At 39.4% G+C, this 26,655-nt stretch overlaps 2 protein-coding genes and 1 long non-coding RNA gene across 3 annotated transcripts; 1 reads left to right on the top strand and 2 right to left on the bottom strand.

Moving 5' to 3' along the window:
* Positions 1 to 6,942: 6,942 nt before the first annotated feature.
* LOC143121201 (olfactory receptor 52E4-like) lies at positions 6,943 to 7,878 on the bottom strand. The gene has a single exon (XM_076281589.1). The coding sequence runs from the start codon at positions 7,876 to 7,878 to the stop codon at positions 6,943 to 6,945; it is 936 nt and encodes a 311-aa protein (XP_076137704.1).
* Positions 7,879 to 17,748: 9,870 nt separating this feature from the next.
* LOC143121353 (olfactory receptor 52A5-like) lies at positions 17,749 to 18,681 on the bottom strand. Its single transcript, XM_076281711.1, has 2 exons — positions 18,342 to 18,681; positions 17,749 to 18,212 (listed from the first exon to the last, which is right to left on the bottom strand). The coding sequence occupies exons 1-2, from the start codon at positions 18,679 to 18,681 to the stop codon at positions 17,749 to 17,751; spliced, it is 804 nt and encodes a 267-aa protein (XP_076137826.1).
* Positions 18,682 to 24,644: 5,963 nt separating this feature from the next.
* Positions 24,645 to 26,117, top strand: LOC143121199 (uncharacterized). The gene is made up of 2 exons (XR_012986431.1): positions 24,645 to 25,032; positions 25,954 to 26,117. It is a non-coding gene; the product is annotated as an uncharacterized LOC143121199 (long non-coding RNA).
* The last annotated feature ends 538 nt before the right edge of the window (positions 26,118 to 26,655 follow it).

The raw sequence follows: 26,655 nt of genomic DNA, 5'->3' as shown, positions 1-26,655 counted from the left end.
TGACATTACATGGGTGGTTTCTAGGTTGTTGCTAGGGTAATTAGTTAGTTGCTAGTAAGCCATCTTAAGCTGACTGCATAAAGTGATTATTTTAAGAGATACATTTTCAAACCAGAACTGTGTATAGGTCATGGTTAAAAACGTATCAGAATCTCAGAAATAATCACGTAATGCAGCCAGTTTAAGATTTTTTAAGAAGTCAGATTTTTTAAAGGCAATCAAATTTCTGCTGACTCTCTTCTGGCTGCGGTTCAAGGCCAGCGCCTGCTGAGAGGCCTGAAGGGTCAGTTCTGAGGTTGTTGGCTGCTGGAACCGAAAAAAGGACTGCATTTTCTTAAAAGACAATGTGACTGAAGTGCGGGCAAAGTTTGCACAGAAATGTACGATTTTTCCCACCCTCATCGACCTTGTCATAAAACTTGTTTAAATGATCACACGACGCCTCCTTGCTGCTTTGTTGTCTACATCAGCATTTCTCAAACTTCTTTGACCTGAGGCCCAGTCAAGGCATACTTTGGGGTCATAGGGCCCACCTACATGAACCCACCCCCTCCTCCCAACCCCTATCAAATTGTAATGATATCACAATTATTATTTTTATACTATATTGCCTACATGCACTTCAAAACAGTCAATGTTTAAAGTGCTAAGATTGTTTACAAAAGTTTGTGAAAGCATGCACATCAGAGTACTGCTTTACTAATGTAAAATATAATTAGGCCTACACTAGTTTCATTGTTTTTGCATTGTTGCATGATTGATATGCTATTTAATTACATTTCATTTGAATGCCTGAATGTAAGAATTCAGGAAACACAATACCAGCTTTTAACATTTCAGTTGTTTACTAGTTTATGTAAATCACATAACACATGAACTGTTTACATACTACTGATAGCCCATTACTGTACACAATAATACTGTGCCCATTCATTAACATTAAACATCAGGCGTCTTGTTTACACATTTAAACCATATTTGCACTTCGAAATTCGCTTCCAAATTGTAGTAACTACATCTACGAAGTCTAAGGAAGATATCTATGAACATACTACATGGTTAAGGCGCTGTCTCATCTTTTTTTACATGACCTTTACAACTGGTGCTGGCAAGGCATTGAACTGGGCTGAATGGATTTGGAAAATATATATATATTTTTTTTTTAATGACCTGTATCAACATGGTTTGGCTTTAAAAAAAAGATGAGACAGCGCTTCGCGCTGTCTCATCTTTTTTTACATTACCTTTACACTTAGTGCTGGCAAGGCATTAAACTGGGCTTCATTCAAGGATTCCAACGGTACCTCATTCATGAAAATCGGACATACTGGTCAAAAGTTACATGCACACACCTTCATATACACAGACAGCCCAGCCCATTAGAGCTCTGCCAGGTGGCTTAGAACTCTTCCAGGTGCAAGCTTAAGCAATTAGAGCTGTGATGTCACAATCGAAATTTGAATTCTGAACATTCCGCCATTCATTTCAATGGGCCCAAAAAACGCAGAAAAACGGGAATACCGCGAAAACGACAAGGGCCAGCGACACGAAATCAACAAGCAAGTTACACCGGTTCGGGCCTGAATTTTTGGAGTTCGAACCGCGTCGATAGCTCAAACGGTCTAGGAGCAGTAGTTCGGCCAAAAAGTGGGTGAATAGGAAGATATAATAACTAGAATTGCGGTTCCGAGGAACTGCAAGAGTGGGTTTGATCAGTGGCACGGAACTCGGCCTCATCCAAGGATTCCAACGGTACCTCATTTATGAAAATCGGGCACACGGATCAAAAGTTGTCTGCATTAACGCAACATCCAATAAGCTAAAACGCATAAATAACATGGTTGCTATGCTGGTGGTCGCTAGGTTGACATTACATGGGTGGTTTCTAGGTTGTTGCTAGGGTAATTAGTTAGTTGCTAGTAAGCCATCTTAAGCTGACTGCATAAAGTGATTATTTTAAGAGATACATTTTCAAACCAGAACTGTGTATAGGTCATGGTTAAAAACGTATCAGAATCTCAGAAATAATCACGTAATGCAGCCAGTTTAAGATTTTTTAAGAAGTCAGATTTTTTAAAGGCAATCAAATTTCTGCTGACTCTCTTCTGGCTGCGGTTAAAGGCCAGCGCCTCCTGAGAGGCCTGAAGGGTCAGTTCTGAGGTTGTTGGCTGCTGGAACCGAAAAAAGGACTGCATTTTCTTAAAAGACAATGTGACTGAAGTGCGGGCAAAGTTTGCACAGAAATGTACGATTTTTCCCACCCTCATCGACCTCGTCATAAAACTTGTTTAAATGATCACACGACGCCTCCTTGCTGCTTTGTTGTCTACATCAGCATTTCTCAAACTTCTTTGACCTGAGGCCCAGTCAAGGCATACTTTGGGGTCATAGGGCCCACCTACATGAACCCACCCCTTCCTCCCAACCCCTATCAAATTGTAATGAGATCACAATTATTATTTTTATACTATATTGCTATACATGCACTTTAAAACAGTCAATGTTTAAAGTGCTAAGATTGTTCACAAAAGTTTGTGAAAGCATGCACATCAGAGTACTGCTTTACTAATGTAAAATATAATTAGGCCTACACTAGTTTCTTTGTTTTTGCATTGTTGCATGATGCTTGCATGAGAAATACTTCTCAAAACAACAGCCATTATATGGGTGCCGTTGTTTTGGGATGTTTCCCTCATGCAAGCATCATACACTGATAGAGTATATATATGCTATTTAATTACATTTCATTTGAATGCCTGAATGTAAGAATTCAGGAAACACAATACCAGCTTTTAACATGTCTGTTGTTTACTAGTTTATGTAAATCACATAACACATGAACTGTTCATACTACTGATAGCCCATTACTGTACACAATAATACTGTGCCCATTCATTAACATATATTAAACATCAGGCGTCTTGTTTACACATTTAAACCATATTTGCACTTCGAATTTCGCTTCCAAACTGTAATAACTACATCTACAAAGTCTAAAGAAGATAACCATGTAGTCTGTTCATAGATAAGATCAATTTTGACAGAACTACAGACTTCGTGAAAGTAGCCTAGTAGTCCTACATAAAAGGCTCCATATTCACTTCATTGCAAAATCGCGGTTGGTCTGTTTACACACTAAAACCATATTTACACTTCGAAATTCGCTTCCAAATTGTAGTAACTACATCTACGAAGTCTAAGGAAGATAATCACGTAGTCTGTTCATAGATAAGATACATTTTGACAGAACTACAGACTTCGTGAAAGTAGCCTAGAAGCCCTACATAAAAGGCTCCATTAACTTCATTGCAAAATCGCGGTTGGTCTGTTTACACACTAAAACCATATTTACACTTCGAAATTCGCTTCCAAATTGTAGTAACTACATCTACGAAGTCTAAGGAAGATAACCTTGTAGTCTGTTCAACGATAAGATACATTTTGACAGAACTACAGACCTCGTAAAAGTAGTACCTAAAATTAGTGTGATAAATGGCCATCACGTAGCCTAAAGCATATAGCACTAGCATATGACAACAGCAAATAGCTAACGTTTACGTTAGCCTAACTTACTTATCGTTGACGTTGACCCGACACGTTTATAAGTTAGACCATAGACTGATAAGGACGTCCATCAAAATTCCGTGTGTATCCTGTGTATCTTTCGTGCTGCTATCCTGTTGCCTTTTCCCTGTTGTTCCGGCAACAAGGTTTTTACGCGATATTTGCCACATCCCAGAGAGTTGTTGTTTGGTGGGTCAGGTGACGAGCCGTCGAATCACAGCACAGCACCCAGAATGCATTGCAACACACCGTCTAGAAGGGACTCAGCGTTAGGTCGGCTTTAAATAGCATACAGAACCTGTAGTAATATAACGTTGTCTGTAAGCTCCACAGATCGTGGCAAGACAATTGAATTGATTGTGGACTTCTTGCTGGGCAACGATGAGTAACTTGATTGGTAATGCTGCGTGGATATGCATGATATCTGTATGAAAGTGTGTTTCTCAATGTAATAATCTATACAACTGTACACATGACTAAGTTCAAATGGAGCTAGCTGGGTATAGGACTGGGCTGAATGGATTGGTGAAATACATTATTTTTTTTTTTTTTTAATGACCTATATGAACATGGTTTGGCTTTAAAAAAAAGAGGAGACAGCGCTTCGCGCTGTCTCCTCTTTTTTTACATGACCTTTACACTTAGTGCTGGCAAGGCATTGAACTGGGCTGAATGGATTTGGAAAATATATATATATATTTTTTTAATGACCTGTATCAACATGGTTTGGCTTTAAAAAAAAGATGAGACAGCGCTTCGCGCTGTCTCATCTTTTTTTACATTACCTTTACACTTAGTGCTGGCAAGGCATTGAACTGGGCTTCATTCAAGGATTCCAACGGTACCTCATTCATGAAAATCGGACATACTGGTCAAAAGTTACATGCACACACCTTCATATACACAGACAGCCCAGCCCAGCCCATTAGACATTGCCAGATGGCTTAGAACTCTGCCAGGTGCAAGTAATCAACTCTAGCAGCAGAGCTCTACCAGGTGCAAGTAATGAGGTGCTGTGATGTCATAAAGCCCCAGCATTCCGTCATTCATTTCAATGGGGCCCAAAAACGCCGAAAAACGGGAATACCGCGAAAACGACAAGGGCCAGCGACACGAAATTAACAAGCAAGTTACACCGGTTCGGGCCTGAATTTTTGGAGTTCGAACCGCGTCGATAGCTCAAACGGTCTAGGAGCAGTAGTTCGGCCAAAAAGTGGGTGAAAAGGAATAATAAATAAATAAATAAAGTAAACTTAAGAAGAACAATAGTGGGCTTGCTGGATCAAACCCACTAATAATAAGTAAACTTAAGAAGAACAATAGTGGGCTTGCTGGATCAAACCCACTAATAATAAGTAAACTTAAGAAGAACAATAGTGGGCTTGCTGGATCAAACCCACTAATAATAAGTAAACTTAAGAAGAACAATAGTGGGCTTGCTCCGCAAGCCCACAGCATGGCTTCGCCATGCTGTGGTCTTGCTGGATCAAACCCACTAATAATAATAAGTAAACTTAAGAAGAACAATAGTGGGCTTGCTGGATCAAACCCACTAATAATTTTGTAGGCTAGGTGGCGGTGCTGCAATAGCAGGCTATCCACCATAAAGGCCAGATCCTGCACCCATTCCGGGCATTTAAATTGCTACTGGTCTGCCTTTTTTCTCCAAGAACTGTCCAATTTCCTCTCGTAGTTCAAAGAAACGCTTGAGTACGGCACCTCGGCTTAACCACCGTACTACAGCGTGGTATGGCCAGACAGAATGCCATTATCACTAAGAAAACAGTCAAACTGACGGTGAGTCAGACCTCGCGACCTGATTAAATTTACAGTTTGCACAACCACACTTTAACATGATCCAAGTTTAGTGTTTTACAACACAACACTTCCTGGTGCAAAATACAATAAAATGCCCAAACATCTTGTCCTCCGTTTGCAGGCTGCACTTTGTCTCTGAATTTTGTCGCAACGCCTGCTTTTCTCCCGACAATGTAGCCAAACTGAAAGCACAGGACCAGTCAACTCCGAACTTTTTTTTTGTTTTTTGGCTGCGCCTAGCGGCTGAATTGAGCATTTCGGTTATTTCTTTGAAAATTCATAACTCCTCACAGGAATGGGCTAGAGATTTTTTTTTTTTGACATAGTCAGAAATTTATTCTCTACAAGTCTGGGCCGGATTAAACCATCTAGCGGGCCGCATCCGGCCCGCGGGCCGTATGTTTGACACCCCTGCTCTAAAGGCTAACTTAACACAGAGATGTGTTTTTATTTTTATACCCCTGTTGATAGGTCATAGAATCTGCATAGTGTGTCGGCCAAACTATAAATACATCATACATCATATGCTTTGTTTTTTATTTTTGTCTTATGTTATGAGTGACATAGGCTACACATTCGGCTACAACAAGCTATAGATCTCACCTATGGTAGTTACATTTAGGAAAGGAAGGAGATGTCATTCATCTTACCACCAATCCCATCAATGATGGGGACAATCAGAGTGACATATCTGCACAACCACTTCTCGCACTAAGTTAAGATTCAACATCACACTGAGTATACCAATATAATAGCCTACCAGGCAATTACTTCAAAATAAATAAGACTTTGTTTAAATAAAACAAAAAATAAGTCTGTTTAAGCATAAGATACACAATCCTTATCTCAGTTGGCAGTGAATGACTCCATAACCTTGGCTTTTCGGTGCCAGTTGTGCCACAGGAATAAACCCTTTGGATTATTTATGATGTTTTGCAGGACATTCACACTGAGTGTAATTTCAAGAATATATTATTACAATGGTAATGCTTAAACTGGCAAGGTAGAGTGCATGACTAAGAATTCTTGAAATTGTGCTATTTTCCTAATATATGTCACGTACACGTGACGCTCCTTATGACAATGTCAAATGTATTGGTATAGTGGGAGTCGAACCACTTCAAAAAAGCAAATGTGTTCATTTTCTAATCTCACATACTGAATAGTATACAGTGATGTAGCTATGTATGATATTGTGTATGTTACTGTTACAGCATACCCATTATAGCTGAATAACTACTGTAAAATAATTTTAAAATAATTTAAAAAAACTATCACTTCAAATGGTGACTGATGCTATTTTAGAACTAGTACACTTAACAATAAAAAACAGCTGATTATTTTTCAGAGAAGCAGTGATTCTTGTATTTTTACACTAGAGGGACCTAGAGAGATTCATTGCTGAATTATTCACTGATGAGGCCCATTGTCTAAGATTTATAAGGACTGAAAGGTTTCATTAAATAGATACACAGTACATAAAATACACTGATATAATATATCATTAATATTGTATTGTTAATATTATTACATTATTCTTAAGATATAAATATTTATCCTTTAACTGTGTCCTTTTTTTCTACTAAACACCTGCAATATCTTGTTCCTTAAATGTTTAGTTTGTATACCATAAATAATGGGATTTAAACTACCAGGTACAATGTGAAAAAGAATAGCTACAAGTCTTCTTAAGAATGGGTACTCTGGAAACCGATGCATTATGACAATAATGAACCCAGCAAATAGCATTATCAAATACACAACTAAGTGACTGGCACAAGTCTGAATGGCTTTGCTATTAAGTTCTGCATTTTTCTTAGTCCAACATATGACAGCAATTCTAATATATGTGACAGCAACGCTACCCATTGAAGAGACCAGTAATACAACAGTGTAAAACAATCCAAATATATTATTAACAGACACATCTTCACAAGATAACTTGAACAGGGATGCATTGTCACAATAAAAATTTGGAATAACTGATCTACAGCGAGACAACCTGAGACTGAGGCTCACTAATATACCTACTAATGCAATTGCAAATGCCCAGGCAGATACGGACAAGGTCCACACTGCCTTAGCTGTCATTATTGCACTGTATTGCAATGGATTGCATATCGCAACATATCTATCAATGGCCATTATAATTAGAATGGTGTGTGAAGCTGAGCCATATGTGTGGGCACCAAAGACTTGTAAGACACAGGCATTAAAATGAATTAACCTGTTTTTAGAGATCATGTCAAACAACAGAGGGGGGAGCAAGAATGTATTACCAAGAATGTCATTGACTGACAAGTTGCAAAATAGCAAGTACATGGGCTGGTGCAAGCTTCTCTCTACAATTATCATAACAATAATACCAATGTTGCTTATTATTAGTCCAATATAGACAAAGAGTAATGTGAAAAACACAGGATAAGTGGATGATTCAGGAATCCCTAATTCTTCCAGCAGGAGAAGGTCGCTGATGGTGGATGAAACGTTTTCCATCGTTGTACTTGTACACCTGTGGAAACAGAATCAAAATCTAAAATTATATTTTTCCTCTCTTTACAGTTTGTACATCATATGGTTTATGTTGTTTGTTTACATTCACCTAGGATTAGGAATAGAACAATGTATAGCTACCTTCAGTAAAAAATAGATAACAATCCCAATTTTTAGTCAGACGCTTGTCTTGCTGAACTACTTATATTCTTCTTAGGTTCTCTGCCATGCAAATGATCCTCTGCGTCAGCAGTAGGAGGTAGCATGAGAAACATGCAAATGATCCTCTGCGTCAGCAGTAGGAGGTAGCATGAGAAACATGAGTCACAGGCCCTCTTTGCAGGCCATCACCATGTATCTTATGTAAATGTCAAGCAGGACATTTCATTTCATTCACTGAATTTAACAGGTTCATCTTTTTCATTTTTGACAAAGAGCAAACATTTGTTGATCAGCGAAATAAGCTGGGTTTCCATTCAACTCAATTGCATGTTTTAAACACACATAAATGAAAGGTGAATTCACAGAAGATGTGTGGAAATGATTAGCCCTATATGGGACAATAAAGACTCTGTCTATCTAAAATGATATGTAAGAGAGGGCATATGGATGCACTTCCATCAGATGTGTTATGTGTATTAAAAATCCCTGGCTACAGTTTTTTCTCTGCTCGAGTTTTAAGCCTGGTTCAAAGAACGTTCTGCGGACATTCCCAGAACCAAAGATTTAACCGTGCAGTCAAGAAAGCGTTCCTGAATGACCAAAATTGAGCCACCAAAACAAACCAAACCAAAACAAAATTGTTTGCTGGGATGCTTACCTGTATACTACTAAATATATACAGATATAATATAATATAATAGATATTCTGTCAGGATCCCCACCTGGACTGTTAGTTTTGTCTCCCCCTACCTGTCAATGTTGTGACCATTCTTGTATGTTTTGTTGGCCTAGCTTGTGCCATGTGCTTTGTGTTTACCTGTCTGTCACCTGTCGTTGTCCCGCCCATACACAGTCTCACTCCCTACTCGTCAAAGGTCTGACGCATGGTCAAGGGTCCTTGGCGTCAAATTTCAATGAGAAAGGTGTACCTTCTGCGTTGTTTTCCGACGTGGGGGTCCGTCAGATAGACATTCATGTTAATCCCTCATCGTCAAATATAGACGAAAGGAAATAAATGTCCATCAAAGGTGATGCCGTCACGTTAGACTAATGATTTGTTTGAAATGACCTAAAAACAAAAATCGCAGACCATCAGAGCCATAGGCTACCTTAGGTTACTTTGATCTTGCATAATTTTATTCAGCTTTGGTGTAGGTAACGTAAGGTAAAATAATAATAATAATAATAATAATAATAATAACAATAATCTCTAACTAAACTAACACGCGCATATTTCTGTATTGCGACCATTAGCCTACAGTTGTAACAGCGCGTAACAGTCGTTTTACTCCCCGTATGCGCTCATTATAATAGGCTCTGCTCCTGCCTAGATTCGAACTCAAACTGCCTGAAAGTTGCAGACCTGTTCTGGAAATAGGCGCATTAACCCACTCAACTGTCAGACAACGCTATCTGCTTCGAGTAGGACTGAGGAGTGTACTGTACTGTACTGTGTACTGAGGACTGTACAGTCCTACCTAATAGGCCTACTCGAAGCAGATAGCGTCGAGTGGGTTAATGCACGTATTTCCAGAACAGGTCTGCAACTTTCAGGCAGTTTGAGTTCGAATCTAGGCAGGAGCAGAGCCCAAGGATTAAAGTTCTCCGTCGTACGACGGATTTCCGTCAATTTTATTTTAGAAATGTCATATTTGAGATCGATGCAGATCCGATGAGAAAAAAAATAGGGGGGGGGGGGGGCTATCACCTTTTCTTTTCCTTTTTTTAAGGCAACTACAAATATTAGGTCCGATGAATGAATGTGTGTGATGGTAAATGTTTAAAGACCTAATAGTGTTCTTGAGAACTTTCTGTGTCTCAATCAGTGACCGCTCAAGAAGATACGCCAGCCATGAGTTTCGCTTTGTTTATGTTGTAGCTACACGCTTGTCTCATTGGCCTGGGGCGTTTGCTTAAAAAAAAAGAACACGTCTGGAGGACTAACGGTGTAAAAGTTGGACACAATCGAGACAACTGATGAGGTTGCCCAATCCGTTTAACTTTTTTGGTTATGATATTGTGAGCTCTATCATGTGCGAATTCGGAGAAGCGTAGGCTGTGTTCTTTCCGTGCATCAATGTAGACAATTTCTTACTATCGCGAACTCTTGTCAGGGGAGGTCATTCATTTTGGGTGTCACCTATGACTTGAACAGATAGCCTGCTATGCCACCCGATGTACTATTATTGTTACAGTTTTTAATCAATGCAACTAACATTATGTAGCGACGCAATATAAAACGTAGCCTATGCAATTTATTATCCCTATGCAATTTATTATCCTGTTATGACATGTACAACAATGTTTTTCACAATTTGCGACGGAAGGTTTTGACTGAGCGTGTTCACATAAACTAATAATAATATTGTCATCATCGCAAACTGTTAAGTAAGGGGGTCAGTCGTGTTTGTGACGCACATACAGCCTTGTAGCCTATTTTGCTTAGGCCTCACTTTTAACGACAGTAGGTTGTGAGTGTATGTTGACAAAAAATAACAATGCAATTAAAATAGTCAACTTAACACTTTGCTATTATTAATTTATAGCACAAAACCATAACCAGTAGGCCTACCAGAACCTCGCATATAGCGTCATGATTTGTGTGCGTCTATTTGGCAAGGCCACTAGCTGTCATGGATGCGTTGTTGCTAAAGGAAGGCATGGAGATGGGCGGCGGTTTTTGAAAGTGAAAGCCAATGTGGATACTTTACCACCAACTCAGTGGAAACAGTCACAAGTGACCCATCCACAGTTGCCCTTATACCAACCAGTTGTGGTTGGCACATGAAGGATGGAATGCTTGTCCCCCAGCTTTTAACCAAAGAACCTGTACAGGCCAGGTGCTTGGAGCTGACGATATGTGGATGCAAGGAAAGTGGAAGTCAGTGCAGTACCAGGCAATGTCAAAAAAGTGGAATATTTTGTAGTGGGGCATGTGGATGTGCCTGTGCAGCTCGGTGCAAGAATACTCAGGTACTCACATCATTATTATTGAGTTTTGCCACATTATATGCAACTATATAGCCTGACGAGCCAGACCCACATTAAAATAGGGTCTGGGTACTCACCATTCGCAGTACTCAGTCCGAGGGGCGGGATAATTGGTCTTTTAAATTCCCTCTGCACGCAATAGGACAGCGCTAGAACGCGTCCCATGCGTTTTTTTCCACCAGCGGAGCTAGTTGGCTAGTTCAAACTTTTGCCAACTTAAAAAAAGCTTAACTCGTGTTAAGCTGTTTGCCAACAGCAAGATCCATCTTCTAGCCCTGGCAGCAAATGTAATTTGCTGCCGCTAGGGTGCGTCTAGATTTCTAGGCTAGCAACTATATTGTTTCAGATTATTTGGCATGATATTGTTTTTCCTGTTTTGTAGATTAGATTTATATTATGCCCTTGGATGCATGCATGCATGTTTTGTATTGGGAAGGTATTCATTATCAAAACAGTAAACTCTTCTTTTGTGTCCCTGACCAGGACTCAGACTGAGCACATGGACATGGTCCCTGGGTGCCTTCTGTTGGCTGCCTACCTGAGAGTCACTGCTTAGATGGGGAAAAACATACCTTTGCCATACGACTATTATAGTTATTACTACTAACTAGTTACTTACCCCTAACCCTAAAGAAGTGAGAGAGCAGTAATGTTAGGATGGAATTAATAACTATAGTGATATGTTAATTAAATATAATTTGTGTTACAACCTGGTACATTAATTAAGTAAAATAGCACCATAGACCACCATCTACAGTTCTACATTTCCGCCTTGACATTAAAGAATTATAACTTGTGCAGTATTGCACTGTCTCTCCATACAAGCTTTAAACTTGGCTTGACTCATTCCCATAGATAGGGGTACTGATTGATAGAGGTTTTGGGATACATTGTTATGTTTCCAAGCTGATATTCACTTTGAAAACTGGTTCTCTTTAGGCGAAGATTGTTTTTTTCATGTTCTAGTTCTGTTATCTCTTACAATGTACAATAAATGTCAATTCTGACACTTCTGCAGACAGCCCATGAGTGTTAGCTTTCATTTGATACCTTTTTTTATGTATATGGTCCTTGTGGTTGTGGAGATATTCAACATTTATTGCTGGCATGTCGTGTTGAGCAGGAAACCAAAAAATTGGCCTGAAATTGCTTGTACAAGTCACACAAAAAAAAATTCAGCTTGACAACCACCCTAATATCTTACCTATGGGTGTCTTCTACCTAAAAAAATAGGGTGACAGCTTGTACCAAAACATGTCCGCAAAAGTCTTAACGGAAGCCCTTTTCAGAATTGGCCCCCTGACTAATTTGGCCAAGAGGGAGCATGTACAGATTAAAGGTCTCATTCACCGAGAAACCGTTTAATACTTGTTCCTTTCAAAATACTCTAGCTCACTTCAAGTTACATATGCATGCTGCACATGAAAATGATCTTCTACCACCATTGCCCGCATTAGCCAATGAAAGAAAATACACGGCAAAACAAGCGAATCAGAAAGAGCCCTTCCCTGTGACGCCGCAGGGAAAACAATTATTTATGGCCTCGCCCACCTTGGCTTGTGACCGCCCACAGGAAGACAGGAAGATTTTGCGGCCAGAAGATTGTCTCTCTGGAGCTAGTAGGAGCTAACAGCAAGTTGCTAACATGGCGGAACAAATTCGTGCCTGTGTTATTTGTGGCAATAACACATCAATGTTGCATGTCTTGCCTTAGAAAAAAGAGTTGAGGAAGAAATGGTTGGAATTTATCGTTGGAACACCATCACCGAAGTATAGTGCAACATTAGTTCTGTGTTCCAATAATTTCGACCACACTCACTGCCTGCCTACAGTTAGAAAGTGGTTTTGCATCGATGTTCTGAAAACCTGGATCTGTACCGTCACGACGATCGACCACCAGCTCACAGGCTATAAGTACAAACAAACTTTTCCACCTGACCTAACGACTGTTACAAAATGGCATGTTCATATTCTTCATGTTAGCATGCATGAAAAGGGCACAAGCTAGGCTTAGGCTAGCCTGTATTACAGGAAGCTACACCAGGCACGTAACTGAAGTGTTCTGTTCGCGACGTGTAAAATCAGAGAATGTCTAATAGGAATGTCTAATAGTAAAATCCATTAGAGAAATGGTCTATTTTTTTGAACATAGCCTGCAGGCCACTAACCTGAGCTACTTCCATTGATTAGGCCTATTGGACGCTAATTGTTGCAGAAGACGCAACGCGAACGGAATGCTTCAGTTACGTGTACTACGTCAGTACTACACTCATAAGAAACACATGACCACACTACCCAGAGATTTAGCTTGTTGAACCTATAATCTTCTAACCTAAGCTTTAAACCACAAATAACTAGATGTACCGCAGAGCAGTACAAAATATGACCGCCGCCCAGTCCAGCACATTTTTTCCACAAAAATAAGTCACGCTGAAAGGCATATATGATTCTAACTGTCTCACTGAATAGCATTATGCACACTCAATTCTCACTGGTATCTACTAGACAACAAGTATCAAAACATGATTAGTTCATAGATTTCACATGTAAAATACATTTTATACAACCCCACCCCCATTTTGCCTGTTCAGAATTCTGAGAAATTCTTGAATTGTGTGCATGTGTGCGTGTACATGTTTATGTTTGTGTGTGTGTGTGTGCGTGCATGTGCTTGTGTGTGTGCCTGCGTATGTGCCTGTGTCTGTGCATGCATGCGTACATATGTCTACCGAGTATGTGTCATACGTATGATTACTGTGAATGTATGTGTGTGTGTGTGTATCTGTTTACGCACATGTGGGTTAACATGACCCCTGAAGGCAAACATACGCAAAAAATTGGTCATCCTAGGCCCTACGGTTCTCAAGATATTCACAGAAAACTCTGTTGGTGTACGGTCACTAAATGTACACATAAATTATTGTATTGTATGGCCCCCCATGAACGAAAGTTCATGAAACTTGGCATGCATTCGGAGGCCACCTAGGAGGCCACCTAGTTAAAAATGTACAAACATACAAACATACAACATACAAAAAAAGGTGGACCTCCTAGGCCCTACGGTTCTCGAGATATTCACAGAAAACTGTCTCCGGCCACCTACAGGCCAGTTGGTGTACAGTAACATAAATTCATTTATTGTGGCCCCCCATGAACGGAATTCCACAAAACTTGGCATGCAGAGGGTGTCATAATGATCCTACACTTCCGTGCAGTTTTGACCATGTTAGGTTACAGATACCTGCGATTACAACACCTCATTTTTACTTTTTTGTGTTTAACTAGGTGGCGCTATACATGAAATGAGTGGATATGGAATGGGTTGACATGGCCCCTTCAACATACAAAAAAAAGGTGGTCCTCCTAAACCTTACGGTTCTCGAGATATTCACAGAAAACTGTGTCTGCCCTACCCTCCTTTCGGGGGTCCAGTCCAGCGGGGGGGCTACAGATCAAAACGAAAAACGATGGTTCCATGCTATCCATGTGGGGTTGCCCACCGAGTTTCGTGTACCCCGGTCTTTCAGTGTCCCGGGAATCCTTGACAGAAATTTGGCCATGCGAAAAAGGAAAAAAAAAAATCTGACTAAACCTATATGACCGCCGCTTCGCTGCGCGGTGGTCATAATAATATTGGCAACAATATCTTATACTCAACTAAGTACGGGTATTGTTCTAGTCTAAACAGGAAAAATATAATACCCAGTTGCTATCAGTAGAGCTCAGGTATTTACACTTCAGTCTAATTTATGTCTTCTTGCCATTACTACATTGGCCTTTGTAGGCCTACTGTACAATGATGTTTTGTTTGATTACTTGCTGTTTACTTAGTGTTGTGTATGTCTTCCAGAGCACATCCTCATGTCGGGCTACACAGCTTTCTAGCCTACATTAGGTCATCACGTTAGAAGCAAAGGTTTGTGATCTAATTTTTATTGTTGTGCTAGTTAGTTTCTAGAAGTCTTTTGGACATGGACCTGATGAAACCCATGAATTGCATAACAGATAGAACTGATATTACTGAATGTCTTCTTGTGGGTGTGCTACTTAGTACATCATACACCTTACCACAGTCACTAAAATAGTTTTGTTTCCATTGTGCCAGTACAGTTTTGTGTGAGAGTGAATGTCCTGTGTACTATTAGTATCTTGTAACTTGACAGTAATACACATTTATTTACTTTAGGTACCCAAACAGAATACTTCATGAAAAGTATGATACAAGCACTTCGGATACACCATGGGCATGGGGGCCTGCTACCTCTACTCCCATCAAGCCTGTTCATCCAAGGCCAGCTAGAAGACCTCGGGTTGATCAAGAGGAGGAGGAGGAGGATGAAAGTGACATCTCCACAATAACACCTGATGGCCCAGCGCAATCAATGAGCAATTATTACAGCCAACAAATGTGTTTTGTGTGTTGTCCCTTCGGATCCCCAGGACAACACAAGCCGAAACAACAACTCAGACCCTTTTCCCTAAATAATCCTAGCACCATCTTACAAAGGATCTGTAGGCCAGATGTCTTGTTTTGTGTTTGCATTATTTTAATAGACTGCAATATTACTATTTGTCAGTGTTTCTCAAACTTTTTCAGACCAAGGACCACTTAAACAATAATTAAACAATCAGAGGCGAGGTCATTAACATGTCATGAATATTCATGACTAAGAGGTAAATCCTGTCGTTCCTCACCTCCCACCTTCCCCACCAAACTAGAACAGCATGAAATAGATGCAGGAGAGCATTTTTTTCACCAAAACCGGCTCACAGGGCATTCATTAATACTAGAGACCACGGCAAAATTAATGAAAAAACGATGAAATGAGACCTTTAATCTTGTTTGCTTCTATGGCTTAGATATTTATAACCCACAATCTAAAAAAAACTTGAGCATAATTCAACATAATTGATGGGTCAAATAAACCCAAACAAAGAGGTTAATGTAAACCATTATTGGGTCAAAAGGACACGTGCATTTTCTGGTTTACTGTAACCCAACATCCCTGTTGGAATAACCCAATATCTGGGTTGATTAGGCTACCCAGAAGTTGGGTTAAATTACCAAACCATCTTGCTAGGTCATTCTAACCCAACATGTTTGCTGTCCCATAGTGACTCAGCACCTGGGTTAGAAACAACCTAATTTGGGTCATTTTCAACCTAGTAGTTTTTAGAGTGCAGGCATGCACGCACACAGGCACGCACATACAAGCATACACAAAAGTTGCAAGAGTAGGGGATGGAGTAGGAGATGGAGACAAATTTGATTAATTTTCACAGAGATGATGTATAGGACTGAGCGGCGGTCATATTTTTGTACCGCTATGTGGTACATCTAGTTTCTACAGTGGCGCATTGCATTCACATCACAAAAAAAAAAAAAAAAGGTTCTCATAATTACGAGATAATATGTGATAATTATGAGATACTATCTCATAATTACGAGATAATTATCTCGTAATTAGGAGATAGCCTAATTATGATTTATGACACATTTCTAATTCTGCCCCCACTTGTGTGTGGCAGTCTAGCTATTAGAGAAGATAGACAACAGCTTCCCAAGAGAAAGTCTGAAGCTAAAGTTCCTTTCAAACCTTTACTTAGGATTCACTGTTAAACTAAGCAGACCTACAGAGTACATCTCAGTTATTTCCTTCGATGTTTTGTTTAAGAGCAATCATGTAGACTAGCTCAAGTTACAGAATAGAAACTAATGTGTTAGCTTAGGCTAATGTATATGAGAAATCCCATAGAGATGCTAACGGTTAGCATAATCAATAAAAGTAGATATTTGGAGCCAACTTCAGTCCATTTACGAAAGGGTTACATAAGAAGAGTTCTTTGTTTACAACTGACTATTTTCTCTCAATATAATAGGTGTAGGAAAAATGTGACTGTTTAACTCATCAATGCCACTTGAACAAGTAGCCTAGCTGAACAAAATAAACAATAGGCGTGCGTGTGACAACGTGGATGGAGGTAGCCCTATGCATAGTAGTACCTCCACCTACTGGTTAGGACTGTCAACGTGCAAAATTGTATTGCCTTTGGGCAAAGGGTAGCCTATCGAAGCTTCTATGCTCTTTGCTTTGGGGTTGTTGGCGATTTGACAGGCTTATTTTTCATGCCACTTAAAGACATGTTGATCTCTCAAAGTACGAAAGTCATTCAAAGCAGGAAATCAGTAGGAAATATGTGCTTGCTTTTATTGAAAGGCTGTTTAGATCCTCAGCACGGATCCTATCCTAATCTCATAATTACGAGATAATTATCTCGTAATTATGAGATAATATGTCATAATTATGAGATACTATCTCGTAATTATGAGATAACTATCTCGTAATTATGAGATAATTATCTCATAATTATGAGAGAACCTGATTTTTTTTGTGATGTGAATGCAATGCGCCACCGTAAGTTTCTCTTGCAATTTCAGTGAACACCTTATCTCTGTAATTTCCTTATAAATACATATAGGCATAAATTAAAATAAAGATGTATATAACAAGGTTTCATAAAATATTCATCTTTCAAGAGGTTGCTTTGATTAAGGATATCATATAAATCATATTTAGGACATTACTAATGTGTTGTTGGTAAAGAAGTATGAAATTGTCTGAAATAAAAAGTAAATTCCTTTATTTGTAGATTAAACATTTTACACATAGTTAATCAATGTGAAGACTTCCATTTTCCTTCTAATTAATGTTGAATCCTCTAACTGTGACTGATTTTTCTAGCAAATATGTGCAAGATTTTCAGCCTTAAATGTTTAGTCTGTAGGCCATAGATAATTGGATTTAAATGGGCTGGTATAACATGAAAAAGAATAATAATGAGCTTTCTTAAAAGTCTGTGCTCTGGAAACCGATGCATGATTATAGCAATGTATCCTGTCAGCAACATTATCAGATACACAACTAAATGACTTGCACATGTTTGGATTGCTTTGCTATTGAGTTCTGCATTTTTCTTAGTCATGCATACAACAGCAATTCTAATGTAAGTGACAGCGACAGTACCCATTGAAGAGGATAATAGCACCACAGTGTAAAAGAGTCCATAGATATTATTGGCAGACACATCTTCACAAGATAACTTAAACAAGGATGCATTGTCACAATAGAAATTTGAAATATGTGATTTACAGCGAGACAACCTGAGACTGAGGCCCACTAATACACCAACTAATACAAGTGCTGCAGCCCAGGCAGACACAGACAAGGTCACAACTGCTTTTGTTGTCATTATTGCACTGTATCGCAATGGATTACATATAGCGACATATCTATCAATGGCCATTATGATTAGTATGGTGTGTGAAGCAGAGCCATATGTGTGACTGAAAAATACCTGTGTTACACAGGCATTATAAGAAATTAATCTGTCTTTAGAAATCGTGTCATACAGTAGACGAGGCAGTATGATTGTATTACCAAGGATATCATTCACTGACAAATTGCAAAATAGCAAGTACATGGGTTGGTGTAAGCTTTTCTCTCTAATGATGATAACAAGAACACCAAAATTGGTTATCAGCAGTGCAATATAAACAAAGAGCAGTGTGAAAAATACAGCATCTGCAAATGATTCAGGGTGTCCTAATTCTTCCAGCACAACATTGTCACCGACAGAGGAACTATTGTCCATCCTTGCTCTCTGCATACCTGACACAGAATCCAGACATTATTATGTTATTTAGTGCATCTTGTAAAATCATGTTTTGAATAGCATTGGGAACGGGACATTCATGCATATAACCTACCTTTTGTAACGATCCCGAATTTTTCAAAACTCCTGTACATCAGAAGTACTTATATTGTATAAAATCTTTGACAGCCAATGAAAATGTATCCTCTGAGAGAGTGCAAGCAGGAGTCAGCACAAACCAGTAACTGGCCATTTTTCATGACGTTAATGTGAGAACCAATGAGGCCACTTCAGTTCATTCACGTCATTTGAACTGTACACTGAAAAAAAAAAATACCCATATGATTTACTTAACTGGCATCAGTTGCACATGAATTGTTAAAGCAATGCAAAATTTCTCTTTCGGTTTACATTTATGATTCATGCCCTGATGACACTTACCAACCAGTGTTGTGTGTAACGCGTTACAAAGTAACGAGTTACAGTAACATAACTACTTTTTCGAGTAAAAAGTAGTGTAACGCGTTACTACTGAAAATTTGGTAACGTAACGTAGTTCCTTTTTAATATCGGCGCAACGTTACTTTTCCCAAAGACAGATTTGACAGCGACGCTGCTTTCTTAGTTGCGCGCTTGCGCAATAGGCACGAGCTCCACACAGCAGCCTACGTGACAGAGGCTGGTAGCATGAAGTGCAATTATAGCTCCACACGGTACGTGACAGAGGCTGGTGACAATGAAGAGCAGTCATAGCAAGCGAGACGCAGCCAACGCTAATTTCTGAGGGATGGAGGTAGCCTATTCACATTACTTTGAACTCGTTGAAACTAAGGGGAAGAATGTGAGTGTTAGTTGTAGCCTAGCCTACACTGTCCTCTGATTTTGTCTACTGCCGTTAACTCAACTGCCAGCCTATTGAGACGATTTGCACTAGCTTTGCACCAAATTTCGGAGGATCGCCTGTTTAATGAAAGAGTATAAGGCTATAAAATAAGCCCTCATATATTTTGTGTTCACCTACAGTATATGCCCAATATGTAGCAAGGCTATGTTATTTGATATTGTTTCATAGGGCTTTAGTGGTGGTGTTGAAGCCTATAAGCCAAATTTCATAGGGCTTTAGTGGTGGTGTTGAAGCCTATAAGCCCAATGTTTTCTTGTCAAGTGCTCTGTGGCATTTTTTATAATAAAGAGCACAAAAGAAATACCTGTTATGTCCTCCATAGTAGAACTTTATGTAGGCCTACACATTGAGAAACATATATTGGGTTCTGCCCAAAGTCGAGCAACGTAAAAGTAACGAGTAACATAAAAAGTTACTTTCCATAGAGGGTAACTAAGTAAAGTAACGGGTTACTTTTTTGAGAAGTAATGAGTAATGAGCAAACACTACTTTTTAAAAGTAACTTCCCCAACACTGGTCCCTATAGAGCCAGAACTTTGCAGTGGATGTTGGATTGGTTTCCTTGTACAGGCGCTCCATGCGGAGCAGGTTCACATCAGGGCTCAGGTACTCCCTCTCCACATCTCCCTTTTCAAAGATAAGTACCTTTAAGTAAATATTAGTGCTGTCAAACGATTAAAATGTTTAATCGCAATTAATCGCTAAAATTCTATAGTTAATCACGATTAATCACATATTTTATCATATGGTTAAAAATCAATTATTTTGCATTTCGGAACTTTCCAGGAGTCCATATTAAAGGAACACGCCACCAAATGTCAGTAGTAATATATGTTCTTACCTTAACTTTCACGAGTTGAGTCATACCTCTCCCGTGTCGGTACGTGCACTCAAACGCTCTGGTGCACGGCTGGACTGTGTTAGCATGTTGCTATGCTAGCGGGCTTTGCCGTAACCAGCCGTAGAAGTAATCAAAAACATCCACGTTTTCCCGACTTAAATACAGTTGCACGAGTAGTTGGATCAGTCTTTCTAGAACAGGCAAGGGCTTTCTAGCCTCACGTCAGCAGCGCTACATCACCCATATAGCCTACATTAAAACAACCAGCGGATGGTGGGCGGGTGCGGTTTTGAAAATTGGTCAAAAAACTTTGGTGCTGATGGATGATAAGTTTTGCTATGCAGTTATGGTTGAAATAATAGCCCATCAGCGCATCTCTAGTGTGTGTGCCTCTCTCTCGCTCAGAGGGGAAGGGAGAGGCTGAGGGTCGATCCAGCATGGATTCTAAACTCTGTGGTGGATAGGATCTACAATTAGGTGTTAGCAATACTACTAGGCTAGGTCGAAGTACTCCCAAGTGCTATTGCGCCACACATTGTAGTTCTCCTGTTTATTCGCTTGGAAAATCGCCACTTTTCATGTTGCGCGGCCGTAGACATTTCTATCAACTACTCGTGCAACTGTATTTAAGTCGGGAAAACGTGGATGTTTTTGATTACTACTGACATTGGGTGGCGTGTTCCTTTAACAATAAAGCAATTATTGTGTATCTTGATTGGGATTCAAATGAAAGCAAAGCAAGTTACTTTATTATTAACTGAACTTTAAGACGTAGGTCTATTTGATTATTTCAAATCAAATTTCAAAAGATGTGCAGCAGACCTGAGACAACACAATATTCTTCAGAAATGTAGTTGATATAAACTGAAATAAATGCTACCGCAGAAGTGCACAAAATGTAGGCCTATACACATTATAAAGGGCATAACAAACAGAAAATATTATATTCATACTATATTCATTGTCTTTGAGTTCAGTTGAAAATAAGGAAGTTTTCAACATGAGTGCATTGCCATTTTATAGGCCTACAGTCTATGGTGCACTGTCACTTGCCACACACATCAGCGCCGAAGTTTTTAAAGGGACACCAGGCAAGGTTTTCGTGTTAATTACTCATCTTCGTAAGTCGGTATATGGTTAAATGACTCATTACAGGGCGAATAAAGACTCTCTCGCCCCCCCCTACTGCCTGTAGGAAGAATATCCCGCTTGCAAGTTCAGTGTATCGTACCCGGCGGCCGAAGCAGTTTCAGTTTCCATCCTGCATCCACAGCACAGAGGGAGGCTAACGAAACGCGATTGTTGCAAACGTGTGTATAATGGCAGAGCCGGCGAAGAAGCAGCGAAAACCCTTGACGGAAGATGCAAAGAAAAAAAAAAGAGCTTCAGACCGAGCGAGGGGGAGTTTCGTAGAGAAAAAGCATCAGGCTTGCCTGGTGTCCCTTTAACAGGCACTGGATTAACACTGGATGAACAATGGATTTTATGGAGCAGCGACCAAATATAACTGAATCGTGATTTACATTGTATTGAAAAGAACCACTATGCCACTTGCTTACTTAGGTCAAACAGAACTACCTCAGCCACTTATTGGCCTGACTTTGCACTATTATATTGACTGTCTATGCACAATTTCAACCCAATTTTGCTGCTCTTATTTCTTCATTGTATGTGCTTTCTTATTTACTCATTTATTGTTTACTTGAATGTTATGTTTGTCTGTGGAATTGGTAAAATATGTTTTGTCTTCACCGTGGGATAGTGAGAAACTTAATTTTGATCTCTTTGTATGTCTGGGCATGTGAAGAACTTGACAATAAAGCAGACTTTGACTTTTTGACTTTGGTTCGGTTGGCATGGGAAGCTCAGGATATGTTCTCTTATCCCCTCTCTCACTGCAGGATGAATGCTATGAGGCCTAAAAAAACACAACTCATGAACAAGTGAAATATAATAAACTAACTATGATGGTCTGTTTTGCACAATTGCATAGTTTCTGTGACAATAAATGCATAATTCTAACATAGTTTGCTTTAATGGTCGCTGGCTGCTCTAATCGCTAATCGTGTGCATGCACCATTAGACCAGGGAATGTTGTGGGACAACTGATGCTGACATTGATGCAGCTTTAAAAACTAACAGGACGAGAACATGAGGTCTTTTAAGATTAACACTTAAAGGAATTATCCGGAGTAAAATGCACTTTAGATCGATTTACGGATGATTGGGGGTACATACGTTGAGTTGACATCAAAATGATGTCATTCGGATGTGTTTTGGGAAAGTCCATAGGAGTCTTATTGCTGAGTGTGTTGTAACACGCTCTGGAAATTCACAATTTTGTCGCCGTTTAAAAAAAAAAAAAAAAAAACATAGTCCAGTATTTCTTTCGAAATTGAAATGAAGTTGTATGGACTGGACAAATGTTTTTTTTTTTTTTTAAACGGCGACGAAATTGTGAATTTCCAGAGCGTGTTACACAGCAATAAGACTCCTACGGACTTTCCCCTGAAGGTGGCGGCAAAGATGGCGGCAAAGATGGCAACATTTCCGGAAAGGTACTGGCTTGACGAAATTCATTCTGGACTCTCTATTCGACCACATAAAGACCTCGGGATACTTCGGTTTGGCTTTAGGGACCCTCTACTCACTACCACGTAAGTGTTATGTTGTTTGGAACTGTAGAAGAGGTATAAAAATAGAGTTTTGTAGCGGCGCAATTGTAAAGCCCCGCTCACTTCCAGGCTACGAGTTGTGACTGAACGGTACAATCAAACTTTCTCAAAACACATCCGAATGACATAATTTTGATGTCAACTCAACGTATGTACCCCCAATCATCCGTAAATCGATCTAAAGTGCATTTTACTCCGGATAATTCCTTTAAGAATAGGCTTGGATAATGACTTACCTGTTCCTATGTTTTCCTCTTAAGTCCTCTAATGGAGACCTGACTTCAGTTACCTGTTCTGTTCCCTCAGACTGACTACCTAACTTTTCTTGAATAACCTTTTCAAAGATAAGTACCTTTATATGCTATGGACAATGTATCTAATTAAAATCATGCATGTAATAAAAAGTTAACAGACAGAAAACACTAGGCTATATAAAACTTGCCTGTAGGCGACTGTTGGGTCAGTTGAAAGACTGGCATAAATGTGGGCTTACAAACAGCAAGTCTTTGGCCTCCTTGTTGCACATGGTACTTGAAGGTGTACTTCCTCTTAGGAACCTCAGTGTCAGGCCCACGTGGTCGTCTGCGACTCACCTTTTGCTAGAAGTAAAAAGACATTTACCATAGCGTAGCAGGCTAGCCGTCGTGTAAAGCTGTCAAGTTAAGATCATTAAGTACATTAGTAGGCTTTGGTTGAGAGAATGAATAAGCCATGTGTGTGCCTTTTAAGGCACCAAAGCGCTGTGGTCTGTAAAGCACTGTAAAGCACAAAACATTTACAGTGATCAGGCACATGTGCAGTCTCAGTGAATTGAAGGCATATAGTAGCATAGGCCTACAGTAATCCAGTGGTTCTCAAAGTGTGGGGCGGGCCCCACTAGTGGAGAATAGAGACATGACGGGTGGGGCGTGATGAACAGGAGGAAATTTGCTTTATTTTTAATAGTGCCTTTCTTCTTTGACTAGGAAGATCATAGATTCAAAACAAAATAGCCACACACAAACATAGTAGTCATAAACAGACCGACATATGAATTAAAACATCATCAGATCACGCGGACCGAGACGGGAAATGTAACGTGGAACCAAAATAATATTTTAACATTACCATTTTATTGGGTTGAAGGGGTCAGGTGGGGCTTGACAATTCCCCACCTCTAAAGTGGGGAATGACAGAAAAAGTTTGAGAACCACTGCAGTAATCTAACCATGTAATCTAAACATGTAGTGACAAATTGCAAGGGTAGATAAATTGCCTGCATTAACATTATAGCCTAACCTACACCTAAAGACGTAGGCTATATCAATTCACTGGTTATTTCATGGGCCTACATTGGATTGCATTGCATACTGTTGACATGATATGCTTAAGTTAGCCTACCTGCTCCAAATCAGAAAGAAGAGACAGCCTAAAACTCTGTGAAGAACTGGAGTTTTCCTTGGTTTGTTAGGCTTGAGCACCTTGTATGGAGTAAAACTTGTGTCACCTTAAACCGAATTTGAATATGAATTTGAATATGAATTTGAGCAATTGTATTGGAAAAACGAATTTGAATAGTATATATTGAAACTGAATTCATTAGATTGGAACTGAATCTCAGTCAACTTGAAATTGAATATAATATTTTGAAATTGAACTAATTTGCTCTGATACATAAATTATCCTGACTGAAAATTTCGCTCTTGGAACTTTCACATTCAGTTCTCAAAATTCAGTTTCAAAACGTGAAATTCAATTTCAGTCTACCGAGACAAAACAGCTGGTAGCTAAGGAAGAGCAATCGAGTGCAGAGCTATTGTGATCGCGTGACAAGTGCCGAGCGCGAAGCAAAGAGCATAGCACCCTCTTAGCAAGCTGTCTCCTGAACCTCCTTACAGTGTCGAACAGAGAAAGAAGAGATGGAAGCGACTGGCACATCAGAAAACGTCCAAGTAAGTTGATATCATATGCCATGTCTGTTAACGTTACTTTATATAATGTACATTATATGCTAGCGCTGGCTGGCTAGCCAGCATAGTTTCATCGACTAAGTTAAAGTTTTTTCCATAGTTCAGAACCAGTTAGACTACTATAACGTTAACTCTTTGATAGAACAATATGATTGGCCATTGTCATATCATTGTGCCTTTTAGGCCTGTAAGAACACGTTACAATCTCAGGTTAAACAGTATCATTCATGGAAAACTGGATATGTCCCCCTAGTTAAGCTTTTTTCATCGTTGTGTTGTCTGTTAGCTAATGCTACATGGGGCAATTTTTTCGTGCCGTGATGTTGCCAGACAACTGGATTGCGATAACTTTGTTAGCAAATGGTAGCTAGCTAGCTTCTAAGAGTTTCAAACTGAATATGTTCTATATCGATAATATGATCAAGACTCAAGAGACCCTAGTTTAACAGTATTTCTACAGGCTGATTTATGCTTCTTCATCGACTCCATGCAGATTTTGTAAAAGTTATTGAGAAATAGACACAGTATATTACAATAACCTAATTATTATACTTTAACTGTGTGTTGTCTTGATACTTCTGTTTCAGTAATGTGTGTGTAGATTGCAAATAATGTGTTGTATGACGATAGAAATGTCCTTGGTTCTTAATTAACTCATTGTATTGACCAAGTCGTGTGTGTGCAGAGAAGGTGTAATGATATTTATTATGATGTATACGATCCAAGGTATGCATGTGTGTGTGAGAAACAACTGATTGTCTCTTAGGTGCACAGACTTGTGTATCCTGATTGCCTGATGCTTATGAGACCTCTTTGCGCAGAGATGAATAAACAATTAACGAGAAAGACTCACAGTAGACCTTTAAGCTAAACACTGATTGTTTGTTGGTTTTATTTTCATAGGTTGAGAGGCCTCAATGAACAGTGGACAGTGAGATAGACTGAGGACAATGGACTGGCACCGATCAGACATGGACACCGAAGCTTGATTTCTCTTAATAAATATCTTTGCAAGATGCAACACATATTGTAAAACACTTTACACACTAATAAACATGTCCACTGTTGTTTTCTCTGGAATTGATGTTTGCCAATTCACCATCACCAATTGTTTGCCATTGGTGGTGATGGATTTCCAAATGTATGGGCAATCTAAATTTTAGTTTATGTGTGTAATCAGCTGATATTAGATATGATGCAATTGCAAAATCATGTAGGTTTATCCTTTGCAACATAAGGAAGAACAGACCTTATCTGACACAGGATTCCACACAACTTCTTGTTCAGGCCATGGTCATCTCCAAGCTGGACTATTGTAATTTACTATTAGCTGGTTTACCTGCTTGTGTAGTAAGATTGTTACAGCTGATTCAGAATGCTGCCGCACGCCTGGTCTTTAATCAGCCAAAGACATATGTAACTCCTCTCCTAGTTACTCTCCATTGGCTCCCTATTAGGCAGAATTAAATTTAAATCTCTCACTTTGGCCTATAGGACACTGACCGGATCTGCTCCTTGTTATTTTAATTCAATGATCAAGACGTACATCCTCAACTGCCCACTGCGTTCTTCTGAAGAGTGTCTGTTGTGTCGACCAGACATAGG

Source organism: Alosa pseudoharengus, unplaced genomic scaffold (genome assembly GCF_046254945.1).
Source record: "Alosa pseudoharengus isolate Yale_2024_CS ecotype anadromous, Long Island Sound unplaced genomic scaffold, YU_APseudo_1.1 YU_APseudo_1.1_scf_13, whole genome shotgun sequence".
In the NCBI taxonomy this organism is placed as follows: Eukaryota; Metazoa; Chordata; class Actinopteri; order Clupeiformes; family Clupeidae; genus Alosa; species Alosa pseudoharengus.
Note: the sequence above shows the minus strand (reverse complement) of the source record. Positions and strands in the feature narration are given on the sequence as shown.